The 13,612-nt window shown below is 35.6% G+C and overlaps 1 protein-coding gene across 1 annotated transcript in view; it reads left to right on the top strand.

The window, feature by feature from the left end:
- Window positions 1–13,612, top strand: part of CAP (Cbl-associated protein) — a 413,875-nt gene that overhangs the window by 312,867 nt on the left and 87,396 nt on the right. Inside the window, exons 16-19 of the mRNA XM_069131258.1 lie at window positions 460–604; window positions 7,258–7,363; window positions 9,621–9,653; window positions 10,595–10,705. Of these exons, the coding sequence (XP_068987359.1) occupies window positions 460–604; window positions 7,258–7,363; window positions 9,621–9,653; window positions 10,595–10,705 (395 nt within the window). The remainder of the gene's footprint in view (window positions 1–459; window positions 605–7,257; window positions 7,364–9,620; window positions 9,654–10,594; window positions 10,706–13,612) is intronic.

Below are 13,612 nucleotides of genomic sequence, written 5' to 3'. Positions count from 1 at the left end.
AGTTGTACTAATGAATGTTGTATCGAGTTAATTAACCATATTATAATGATATTTAGATATTACTTAGGCATGTACCCTCACATATAAGCATATTGGCTTAATTATAAATATATAATTATAATTATACACTTGTATAATCATAATGTATAATTATAATTTCGTAATAATAACAATAAAAAATCTATTATTAAATGTAATTTAACAAAGTGCACTACTTACCCATTAAAACCACTGATTGTAATATATATATTTACAATTCAGTATCAGAAGCTTTAACGAACCAGTCAAAATTTCATTGGCGCGAAATATATTGTAAATACGAGTGCATATTTTTTCAATTTCCTTCTCCGATCGCTGGTGAGGGATGAACGGTAGAATTTTAACATGTTCATACATGCGGGCAATTTCAACACCTACAGTGCCTACAATTTCAATAAATTGTAAACGTATTTTTTCTAGGGACGAGATATGGTTACGAAAGTGGCAGTGGATATTTAAGCGAACCGGAACACCGTTTATATTCGGATCGTTCTGTCACGCTCGACAGCCGTCGGCGTCTACGTAACAAGGAAAATGATTTTGCCACATCGACTATGCCCAGAAAGTAAGAAACAGATCGTAATTCGTGGAATACTTTATAAATATATAATAATTTTGTTTAAATTTACTTAACATAGTCCATACATTTGTTTTTCTAAAAAGAATATTTTATTTTACAACAGAATCATCTTAAATAATTTGGTATTATGTGTTGAGGTTTTTAGCATATAATAGTAGCGGAAGCAAACGCGTGGATGAATATATTATAGAAATTCTTTATTCAGAAATGTTAGAAATTAGGATTTTCAGTGGTTTCTATCCTACGCGATAATGTATTGATAGCTGGATTTATTACAGTGGATTATTTATTACAATATTAGATTCGCGTACCCGGTTCGTCGTTAATCGAAGTTTTAATAAGATGACAGGTATTTGGAATTATTGCGGGTCGCGGAGCGTGACAGATTCAAATTTAATAACAGAAAATACTCGAAGTTACGATGTTTGATAATGTTATAAGATTTACCATAAACAATATAAAAAAGCTCTTTCTCCTTTACTTTATTAAAAAATAATGGTAAGACAATATTTCAGATCCTTTGATTAACAGATACTGCCAGTGACAAGTATTAAGATTGCTATTTGTTATTCTTGTTCAAGACCTTGAACTTTTGTTTTACTTAGTATTTTATGTTATGTAAATCATATATCGGCTTGCCTATATATTTACAACTTTTTAAAAAACTGCTTTTAAAAAACTTGTTTAAAAATTTAAGGTATTATCGAAAAAATGTTATGTACCTTTTATCTATACAAATATTGTACCTACTCTTGTTATGTGCTTTTTATCTACAAATATTGTAGATAAATATTTAATTTAAAAAATAGCGAGATTATAATATCATACTCGAAAAATAAAAACAATGGGAAGCTTACAATTTGTTTCAATATTAGCAGGTCATTTAATACTTATGATCGGCAGTATAAACAGATTTTAGTTATCAGTTGCATATTTTTGGTGAATAATTTGATAAATTGATAGAAAGGTAGTTATAATAATTTGTATCAATAATTGTATTATTTCATTGAAAATAACTTGACATTTTAAGATGTATATTACGTACGTTTAAATATCAAAATCAATTCTTTCAATGTAAAATTTTGTATTTTCATATTTGCAAAGATTTAAGAAATATCAAATGTAAGCTGTGATATATTAGATGCAAAGATAAGGATAGTTTGAATTTCTTTTTTGAGGGATTTCAGATTATAGAGCAACGATAGGAAATTCTTGAATGCGAATAGAAGAATGTCCTATAATACGAAGGAATAACTTGAAAATATGCAATATATGTGTCGACCTACGATCCACAAACATCAATTTTATATTGGAATGAAAAGAAGCTGTAATAAATATCTTTTTGCAAATGTAAAAACGAACAAACTTTGACAAATTTCAAAATAAGTCGAAAGGATTGATTTTAAGACCTTTGTTGTTTCAGTGCATATTTTGCCTTTTAGTGAATACTATAAGTCCTTAAAGACGTAATAAATCTATTTTGTCCTTGAATATGATACTAACGTTCTTACGTCTGTGTTGTGTTACATTTTTGTGTTCATAATTCAATATTGTTTATTGAAAGCTTAAACGTTTAAGCTTTCTTAAAACTTTCCATCTTAGTTTTTTCAAAAAAATGTAAATAAAAATACCTTTTTAGAAAATTTGTTGCATATTTATAATATTAATATTTTTATAAAAAAGACCAATTTTTATAATTATAAGACGGAAATAAAGATCAAAATTGCTGTGATTTTCTGCCGAGTTTGTTGCTTTTGTAAGTTTGATAAATAAATATTTTTTATATATGTCGGAGATGAAAGGACACCGAAGCCTTCCGCGGTTTTGCTACAGGCGTTAATTGTCTTTTGTTTTAGAAATAACGAGGCTATTTCGCGTAATATGTACGTTAAAACCTTGGCTTACAATTTCGCGACCAATCATGATATCGTGGTGTAAATAACTATCAGCAAGGATATGAAAAGTTATGTCCAATGTAAAACCATTAATACATACAGTGGACAAAATCTGAGATGTACTTTTAACACAAGTATTTCCTAATCCTCGCAATACTACTACATCAGTCGTTCTTTTGCCAGAAAATTTCGAGGCTGCGGACTCTTTAATTAACGAGACTTCGGCTCCAGAACCGAAGTAAAATGGGAACGACTCACCCAGATGACTCAATCTACCAGTTGGAAACTCCACCGCGTAGGAGTCGACTCCACGTTCGTTATTGGAATCATAGTTTCTTTCCCGCAGTAACGGGCAATCAGGCGCGATATGACCCTTCCCACGACACTTGAAGCAAAACACCTTGGACGATGTAGCTGGTCGGCTTCCTTCTAGGCGTTGCGTATCCTTCTGTTTCTCGATCCTTATCCTCTTGCGGCACTCCGCTATTTTATGTCCGAAGACACCACAGTAAAGGCACTTATTCCGACTGACAGGTGGCTTGTGTCGTTTGACTTCGGGGCCCGTTGATGTATTACTTGTCGAAGACGCTGGCCTCTTCTGGAGAGCGACAACTCTCGTTTCACTTAGAAATTCGTCCTTGGCAGCGTAAGCTGCCATGTTTTCGTTCTTCTGTGGTTGTTCTCTGAATATAGTCATTAGTGTCGAGCTTGCTGTATCTTTGCCACCAAAACGCGTAATAAAAAGTTGCTTAAACATTGGCCACGTAAGCCCTTCGCCGGTCACTATCTGCGTGAGCCAATGCGCTGCACGACCCTCTAGAGCACTATTTAAAACAGAAACTAGTGCACTGTCTTGCAGAGGATTACCCTTCATAAGCAGGTCCACAGTCGTGCACCATGCGGCTGGATCGGCGCCCGCGATCGCGGGGTTAAAACGTGGTAGCACTAGATTTGTAGGTTCCGCACTCGGTTTCGGCACCAGCGTCTCAATTAACTTGTGCATGGTAGTCATATACTCTTGCATTGTTATAACCGGCATTGATCCCACTTCTGATGTCGGGTTGGCGTTGGGATTAGGGTTATGATCGTTTGATGAATCTCCACTGGAACTAGCCATCGTTGTGGTACAATGAAGATAGAGTTTGTTAACACAAGTATGGATATGTGGCGGCACTCAACAGCAAATACCACCACTCGACACTAACTAGTGTCGGACGACGGCAGTGTCACGTAAACTTAAGGGTTGGATGATGAAATAAAATAGCTGAGTCGTAACACAACTATTAATTTTGTTTTAATTAAACTTTATTATGAATTCAGCAATCACAACGGAATACACACTGAATTAACATAAATCACAATTCACTCCAACCACGTTATGTAAGACTTAGTTACACTGATACGTTAAGTACGCCACTGTTATAAGGGTAGAGACCGGTAAAGATATGTTGACTATTCTAAGGATACAGAACAAGTAAGTCTTACTGACGATATTGTGTCTGAGGAAGGCTAGGGGTGGGTGTGTCTAAGGACACGGGACTATCGGATTTGTTGGTGAAAATTTTGGTTAAGGAAGTGAGGGTAGTAGACACCGTCTCCGATTGGATAATAAGACGGTTGTTGGACCAGGAAGGGTTTTAGCCGCCCTCGTGAGAAAGTTGCTAACGAAACATACCAAACGTGAGGGAAACCAACTTTCCATGTTAACACGTGGTAAACAATAGACGTAAAAGGGAATCTAAGACAAGAGATACTCGCTTGGTCCGAAGAACCTTAACTATGAAAATTCCAAGACCCCTGGTGGGTACTTAAAACTATTGAGGGTACGCGCCAAGGATGTGCAGACGTCTGGGTGCAATCCTGTCCGCGGTATGTGGCCTGGTCTCTGATGTGAATTGACGTTACAGCAGCGCAGTGGTTAGCGCCTCAGGTTACGAACGTCCGGAACCCGGGTTCAAATCCCGGCGACCGGAGTCCGATTTTTCTTCCACGCATCTAAATTAGAATTATACTTATCTATAATAAGTATTAACTTATTATAAATAATTAGCCATGTCACTGAGCCACGCCAGAAAAAATTACTGAAAATTCTCAATGCGAGAATTGATTGTAAATTTTAATAAATAAAATAAAAAAAAAAATCTAAATTAGAAGAAAAATAGCAGTACCCCATCAGCGACATCTACAGCCAGCATCTACAATTATCACGGTCAACACTTACACCTCAGATATAACAGATTTGACAATTAACTCCGGCGATTAGGCATTCGTAACACTAATGACAATGGCCTCAGGTTCGATAACGAATCCGCGGTCAACGGGATGGCGAATTTATTACTTTCGTCAAAGTCTAAGTTGGACTATATGTTAAAATGTGAAATATTCACGGATCGTAAAGACGTTACTTAAGGGGGGGGGGGGTAAGGTTAATTCGTACAAAATAAGGCATGTTTTTGTGAATTATTTATAACGACACAGTTAAAATCTTTTTATTAAAACCAATAGTACATTAAAGTATGACATTCGAAGAATATTGTATAAAATTTTCACGGAGAAATATTAAAAAATACGGCAATGGCAGCAATTATTCGGACGTGTCTCGGAAAAAAGTAGAATTGCTCATAACTTGGTGCTGGATCATCTGAAATAAAAAAATCAAAGTTCATTCGTTAGGTAACAGTTTTCCCCAGGTAACGCTGGGAGGGTTTTCCGAAATTTCAATTTTTCATTTTTTTGGAACACTTTGAAGGGATAAATTAGCCGATTTTGCGAAAATTTGTGGCTAATTTAACTCGTTCAAATACCTAGGACTCCACCTAGATACACGATTTACATGGAAACAACGTATTAAATCAATAATATACAAAATACAGACAGCAAGTCGGAAATCCAAACTAAGCATAGAAAACAAATTAAAAATATACAAAACAATTATAAAACCAGTCTGGACGTACGGAATACCACTATGGGGAACAGCAGCAATGAGCCATATAAACAAAATAGAGATAATCCAAGCTAAACTCCTCAGAACAATAGTAAACGCACCATGGTACGTCAGAAACGAAGATATACGGAAAGACCTTGGAATACCAACGGTCAAGGAGGAGATTAGCAGATACGCAAGAAGGTACAGAGAAAGAGTAGCAACGCACCCGAATCGGCTAGCAGCGGAAACGATCAACACATCAAACATAGAAAGAAGACTAAAAAGGAAACACCCAACAGATCTCACAAAGAACACAACCTAACAAACACGAAGATGGTACCCCGCTGGGGGTAACCACCCACATGCTGTATTATTACAACACCAAGATATAACATTTTACCAAATGTCCTACTGGACAAATTGTAAAATTTAAATAAATAAATAGAAAAAAAAATTTAACTCGTTGATGAGATCGTACGCGAGAGAGTGTCTCTCCGTCACGGTGACACTGCAAAGGAAAATTATGATGGGTATGTTTAAGGGCACGAGTTCATCGGATTCGTGGAGAAAAGTCTTCGTTCGGAAAGTGAGGGAAATTGACGTTGCTGTTAATTGGTCAATTTCCATGTTGGTAGTTAGAGAAGGATATTAGCTGCTCTTGAGGAAGAGTTGCTAGTGGGAAGCATCGTTTGTGAAAAAAAATAGATTTCCCCTATCTTCCCGTAGTTGGGACAAAGACTGTTTGTCTGTTTGAAAGACTTTAGTCAACTAAATCTTAAGATTTGTAACGGGTCCTCAGGCTAGCTGAACATGTACTGTGGAGATGCGTCGACATGTGGTAATCATCTTACCCGAAGAATAGGGTCTGCGTGTGGCGAGCCACGGGACAGAAACCGTTGGAATGTTTACTGTCGAGTGCCGCTACAACTATTTCTTTTTAAGGAGAGCTATACTATTACCCCATACCTTTGTTAGACACAGCGTTCATCCCTTGACCGCGGCTACGTTCGGCGACTGGTTGTCGCCTCGAGCCTAAGCTCATTATCACAAATCTCACAAATCTCACAAATTTTCTCAAAGTTCCGAAGGGAAGGCTTCGGTGTCCTTTCATCTCCGACATATATGTCGGAGTCAGGGTGGATTTTCGGGGTGTTCGATGAACCTTTACTTACTTTACCATCGCGGATGTAGCTAAGGTTTATTGGTACAAATGTGGACACTACAAGAGGCTATGAGTAATAGCGGCGATAGGATGGTCGAGATGATAGTGACCACGGATTCAGGTACGATAACGAATCCACGGTCCACGGGATGACGAGTATCAACGTAATACACGATTCGGGCAACTCAATCAGCAATTCGTACAACGACTAACTAACTAACTATCTCTCTATTTCTCTAACTGTCGATCCAAATGAAACTGCCCTTATATATTCCTGTCCCCACTTCTCGGGTCAATTTTTGTTTTTAAGGAGAGCCATATAATCATTCCATACTTCTGTTAGGTAAACGTCCCTCCCGTGACCGTGGCTACGTCTAGTGACCTGCTATGTCACCTTGAACCCGAACACATCGTCATAAAGCCGGGTCGGAACATTAAAGTTATTTCTTATTTATTTCTTTTTTTTCTCTTTATTGCTTACAATGCCGTTATCGTAAAAAGTCTGGACTAGGGTATATTGAGGTTTTCCCAGCATCCCAGACGGGAAATCCCGCTGGCCTTCCATCTCCGACGTATATATATTTAAATGTATTAAAGATTAAAATATTTTCAGCTAAACGGCAATTTTTATAAAAATTCTTCGTTTTCATTTTAGAAATGGCACATTAAAATATACTTCAGAGATTTATAAAAATCAACCTGGACGTATCGAGGATTACGAACCTGGACGGTCATCGATCGCCGAAAAGGAAGCCAAGGAGGTATGCATATTTACGGTTTTAAAAAAGTAATCGTTCTTTGTGCAACCCTATTTCATGAATTTCCCTTGAGAACATGCCTCATCGAAATTTCTCTATAATAACTATGATAAAAATCATTCCGCGGAAAACATATGAAAACCTTGATCACCTAACAGAGGAAGGATATAGCATTTATGTAATTCCAGTGAATTCATACTTTTAATGAATTTGTTATGCTAATGAAGAGACGGTGGAACAATAGATATTTATTTAAGACTTTTAGTTTGTAAAATTGGAAATAATTGCAATTGCAAATATCTAGAATGAAACGTGTTATAAGACAAAAATCTATGTTTCGTTACTCTCTTCGTACTGTTCGAGTGACAGAGGGAAGGATAATGCAGACTTTTTTATCGGATACAATACGTACCTTATAAAAGTCACTGTACTAGGACGCCTATGTAGGACTTTAGGACAAAAGACTAAACGGATTGAATCCCCGTTAGCAGAGTAACAACTATAACACAAAGTATTATTACGTACAAAAGGTAAAAGATATATTCTAAATTACATATTACATAATATTGTAAATTAAGAACATGTTAAATAGTAGACAATTGTTGACATGAAAAACTACATTCTTGGTCAGTTAATAAATATTCTTTTGCTAAGGAGATTATTTAACTGAAATTTATTTAACTTTTTAATAATGTAACACTTTTATATGTGCTGTTTTTCAGAAACATTTTACTGCCTTTTTATCGTTTGAAGTAAAATATGATTTATATCGATAAAAGGGAGATTTTATAAGAACCGATTTATAAGTGTTAGAAACTAATAAATAAAAATTTATAACAATAATTAATATGTTATAATTTTTGTATTTTGTATTTTGTAAGTTTATTTTACTACTCAAAAATAGGAGAAATAATTCTCAATTATGTCTAATTTTATCATCTTTCGTGTCTAGACTCTAGTTATATCCCCCTCTTTGTAAAAATCATTATTTAATAATTATCTGAAAAGAGACTTATTGAAAGTGAAATAAATTACAACAGAGAAATGTATCTTAGATTAAGAGATTGAAATTTAACAGAACAAGAATTTGAAATAGTATACATGCTCGCTCACAGTATACTCAATATTTGAGAAATTAATTGTTCTGCTGTAATTTTGCCTCTACTTCTAATGTTGTTGAAATGGTATTATCCACTCTGTGTTATTTTTATTCCATCATTACAAAAAGTTTTAGAAATTTTTAGAGAAATATTATGTCATATCCTTTGTCCGTTGGCCAAGGAATAATCTCTAGTCTTATTCAATTTATTCGACGACCAGTTAGGCTGAAAATTCCGCGTTGCCTGCTTTTTCGCGAATTTCTAATCAAAGTGACGCTTGATTAATGCATATTAATGCGACAATAGTCGCCACTTTATCGAATGACAATACAAACGGTATGTATGTAGAAGCTTCCCGAACACAGTGTGTCTGGAACTTGATCGTTTGAAATGGCTTTGCTTCTAGCCGACTTCTGTCAAACGGACGAGAAGGAAGGTAACGATTAACCGAACGATTGAAATCAGTTTACGATACGAAACAATTGTTTTTCTTACTTGGTTTTTCGAAAGCTTCTTTTGTTGACGCGTGACACGTTCTTTCGCCACATGAACGTCATGTTACGTTTCTTTCGAGTGTAAAAACATTTCGATGTGTTTAGAGTTTCAGAAGTATCGAGCGCACGCAATCTCGTCCATGCTTATCGATATTTTATCATACTCGTTTTTCAGTTTTAATTTCTTTACTTATTAATTAGCTTCAGTAGCGCTGCTTTTAATGATCAGAAACAGTGACTTGCTTTTCATCCAAAAATTAAAATATTTTTGTCAGACACAAGAGAATATGCAGATAAAAATATAAAAACTTGAAAATATCCATTAATTTTTAATGATATCGAATTTAGAGCAATTAGCTTTAATTATAAAAGAAATATCATTTGAATTACGAAGAAATAAATATTTAACATTTATTTTAATGTTTTTTTCACTATATTTATTTTTAGTATTTCTCAAGAAATTTAAATCAGTAGTTTACTTCGTTAGAAATATAAATAAAGATCAATTAAATATGTTAGAAATGTATTCGTATGTAATATGCAGCGAATGAAAAGCAGTCACAAAAAAATACATTCTTCAGTTATTTTTATCCAATTTTTAGTATCATTTTTAACCTTACATGGTTAGTGCAGAAATTAACGCTATATTTAATTCTATGTTTCTAGTGGTGGGACGAGGTCATGGATATATTTGACGGGGTACGACACATTTATATTTAATCGTAGTTAAATAAGGATCAGCTCCACTTTTTCCTCATTCCACTTGTTCTTCGATGTCGAGTCCTGTACAATCTCTCTTTCCTATCAATCTGGATAGTTTGTACGGTCGAAATGGATTGCATTCAGCCTTTAGATTTTTCAAGTCACTTAGTTTGCCGTTAAATAACGTCAAGTGTCATATTTAGTTACATAACGAAGTCATTGAGGAAGAATACAACCGATACATATACTTACATTTAAAATTAAAATTTACCTTTCTTTCTATTCAAATCTGATCTTTCATCTATTGAATATTTTACTAATCTAGCTATAGAATGTCCATTTCGGAAGCATCTAATTGATTTCACTTTTAAAATACATTAGTGAGACATCAAAGTATTGTGAACTATAATTTCACGTAAAACTCAATAATCAAAAACTCAAAAACATTTCCTTTTCCCGTCGTATTTTTGTATCATTTTTAGCATCAAATTTTCTCAAACTAACAGCTTCGAGTAATGTAACAATTGAATCTTTGTGTGTTAATACAATCGAGCCCCTTGCACCTAATAAAAAACGCACGAGGTGACCCATGCATGTGAACCTACTTAAAATTCACACTCCCATTCCTAGAGACAATTTCTCTAAAAACAAGTCGAAATCAAGTCAAAATTCCTATTATTCGCTCGAATTGTCTCTGTTTAACCGAAAAACTATTCTATTGGTACTACATATCTCGTGATCGATGTCCATGTGTGTGTGTGTGTGTGTGTCTTTGGTGTTTACGTATCGTGTCCGTTCGTGTGCACTTTGGACGGTCCCGGATAACGCGTCTTTCCCTGGTCCCTGGACGATGCCGTTGACAACTGCAACTACCTACAACAACCACGACGACGACACCGACACCGACTGTATAACAACGCTAAATAACAACGGGACAGTGGTTGAACGAGAATGGACATCCCCAGGGTATGGAAATGAAGGAGCTCCGAGATGCACAGCTGAGCCACCGTGCTCTGAGCCTCTCCTACCGACCGGAGAGCAGTTACAATGTAAGGGTATCAGCGGTCAGCAGCTCGAAAGCCCTCGAGGTCGTCTCGAAATCTCGTTCGAGTCTCGTGGAGAAAAGCTCCCGTGCCAGTGTCCAGAACATGAAATGTCAAACCGGCTCAAAGCTATGGTCGAGCATAAACGTGTTCGATTATAATCTCGATCGATCGACAGAAAGAACGATCGGGACGAAAAGTGGCAAGGATGATTCAAAAATCGATCGGATTGTACGACCTCTTGAACGGGCTGCTGCCGACTGTGGTTGGCACGCTGGCATGCTGGAAGGAAGATCCAAGAGCTTCGTGTTGCCAGATCGTTGCTTACGTCGATCGAGCTCGCCGACAGGCGATAGATCGACCGCTATCAGATCGACGCTCCTAGAGGCTACCAGCGACGAACAGTATCGTCATCGTCACCGTCATCACCATCACCACCACCACCATCATCACCATCACCAACGTGTCTCGCCCACTTCTTCTTCTTCTACGTCTTCTTCTATTTCCAGCACCAATCACACTATGCTATCGTCACCATCATCAACGACACCTTCTCTTCTCACCGCCAACGTTCAGACGTCGGCTGTTTCACGGGTTAGAGGCCGCAACATCGTCGACAAGTAGAATGCACGATGACGTTGTCCTCTATTACTCGAATCTCTCTCTTTCTCTTTATCGGTCTTAGGATATGGTGGTTACCGTGGGTGCGTATTCTGATGAACTGTTGTTCTGAAAAATATATCAGAATGATTAAACATATGTCTTTCAGAAGCCAAACTGATCAATTCATTTTTTTACGAAGTCGTCAATGTTATGCGACGTTTAAAAAAACCGACTTATTTCCACAAATTTATTTTTCAGGGAGAGAGCATAAATAATCACAAATGCCAAAGTAAATCAAAATTATCCTTGTAATTATCAGTTTCCTCTGTATTTTTCATTTTTTTTTCATTTCTGTTTTTTTCATTTTCGAGTTCATCGACATGGCTTATAAATAATTCATATACATATACATTATTATGATGAAAATACGTATATGCATTTTGTTTTTCAGATGTTTCATTAGTCAGAACGACAATTCCACAGAACACAAATCTACTGTGACGATAGCCTTATTCTATACATCGTAGGTATAAATTTGTGGTACAAGTAAAGTCAAGGAGATTCTATAGGTCATAATAAAACGAAAATCAGGAATCTGGTGATCGAACATGTTTTATTTAAACTCTGTTTTATCTAAAACAATGCCTTAAACGATAAAATTTTATTCTACGCTTTCCATTTATTTTCACATGTAAAACACCTAATCCTGTATCTAACAAAACTTACTATAACTGGGCAAGGGGTTATACAGGGTTATCCACTTAACTCAGAACCCGCGTTTGCGAAAACGTATCAGAATGGCAACATTGTAACGTACGCTTATTACTTGGACGAAATGTCGCTCGCCCTCTATGAGTTGTTGCTAGAAGTATAATTAGAGGACAACACAGCGGCTTATTTGTCGCCGGAGAACTTCAAATTGGACGTCACAATAAGAAGAAGACGGCCACTGCGAAAATGAGTCTCACGTTTTCGCGCGATGCTTTCATATTCCTGCGCGTTTCTGAAGCTTTGTAGCAAGCAAGCGCTTCTGGTACTGTTCCCACGTATTACTAATTTTTTTTTTAATAACTGAAATCTTGAATTATCTTACCTGAAATGCAATTACAATATTTGATTCTAGTAGTAAATGCACATGTTACTCTGTTCTTATTTTCAATGTTCTCGCGAGCCAAGGTTCCGAGTTAATTGGATGACCTTACATATGAATTTGAAATATGGAAATAATTATTTGAAATAATTTATTTCGTATCGTCATTTTTTATACTGCTATTCTAAAATGTAGATAACATCGATTTATTTTGGAACACAAAAATGTGTTTGAATACTTCTAAAAATTTTCACGAATGTATTATATATGGTATAGGCAACATTTTGAAATTTCATTAGCACTGCAATGAGACTCGAACAAAATATTTTGTTGAAGTATACCTTTCGCAGAGATCACAAAAATATTTAAACATTCAATTACCATTATATTAATAAGCTTCGATATGCAGTGGAACATGCTGTATACTAATCTTTTTACTAAATATAGTTTGTAGTAAATATCTTGTAACTTGTATACACGCACTTTCTAATTGATTTCTAATTTCAGCAATATAATCATGATAGTTGTTTAGTTATAATGCCAATGAAATTTCAAAATGTTTAATGTAACACATATAATATGTACGTAAAAGTTTTCTATGGTAAATAATCAAATACTTTCATGAACTATTGTACACCGGACAAGTTTTCAACCTTGATTTCTATAAAAAAAAAAAAAAAAAGGAAAGCTTCCAACGCAATTTGATTATTCTAGATTTTCACATAATTTTGAATTGTAGAATTTTCTTCACTTCAATTGTATCACGAATTTATGCTTACAGTATACATATATATTATTCTTACTTCTTTTTCTTGATTTATTATCTTCCGTGTAGCTGTCTGAATCTCTCGTTGCACGTGTGTATCTTCTGCTTATCTATACTTTTTAACATCTTCCAATCATCTTTGTCTTATTTGAACCTCTTGTCTTCTAGCGCGCTTGTCAATCGTCAAGAACTTGTTGCTCGACTTAACAATTCGATGTCCAGAACGTTCTGTTATCAGAAGATATGTCGAAGAATAAGGGCTGCGAGCGCAGTAAAGTTCGCAAATAGTTGTTGAGATAAGAACGCTGTCCGTAGAACGAGTTTCAGTTCGTTACTCGAGTTGAAAGGAACACATGAATTTTTATTCAATATGGTTTGTCTCACTTTTCTAGGTTGTTTCCTTGTGCAAATAATTTTCTTATACTTTTTTATATTATTGGTTTTAATAAAGGAT

Source organism: Bombus flavifrons, chromosome 18, assembly GCF_040668555.2.
Source record: "Bombus flavifrons isolate JBK064 chromosome 18, iyBomFlav1_principal, whole genome shotgun sequence".
Taxonomy (NCBI): Eukaryota; Metazoa; Arthropoda; class Insecta; order Hymenoptera; family Apidae; genus Bombus; species Bombus flavifrons.
Note: the sequence above shows the minus strand (reverse complement) of the source record. Positions and strands in the feature narration are given on the sequence as shown.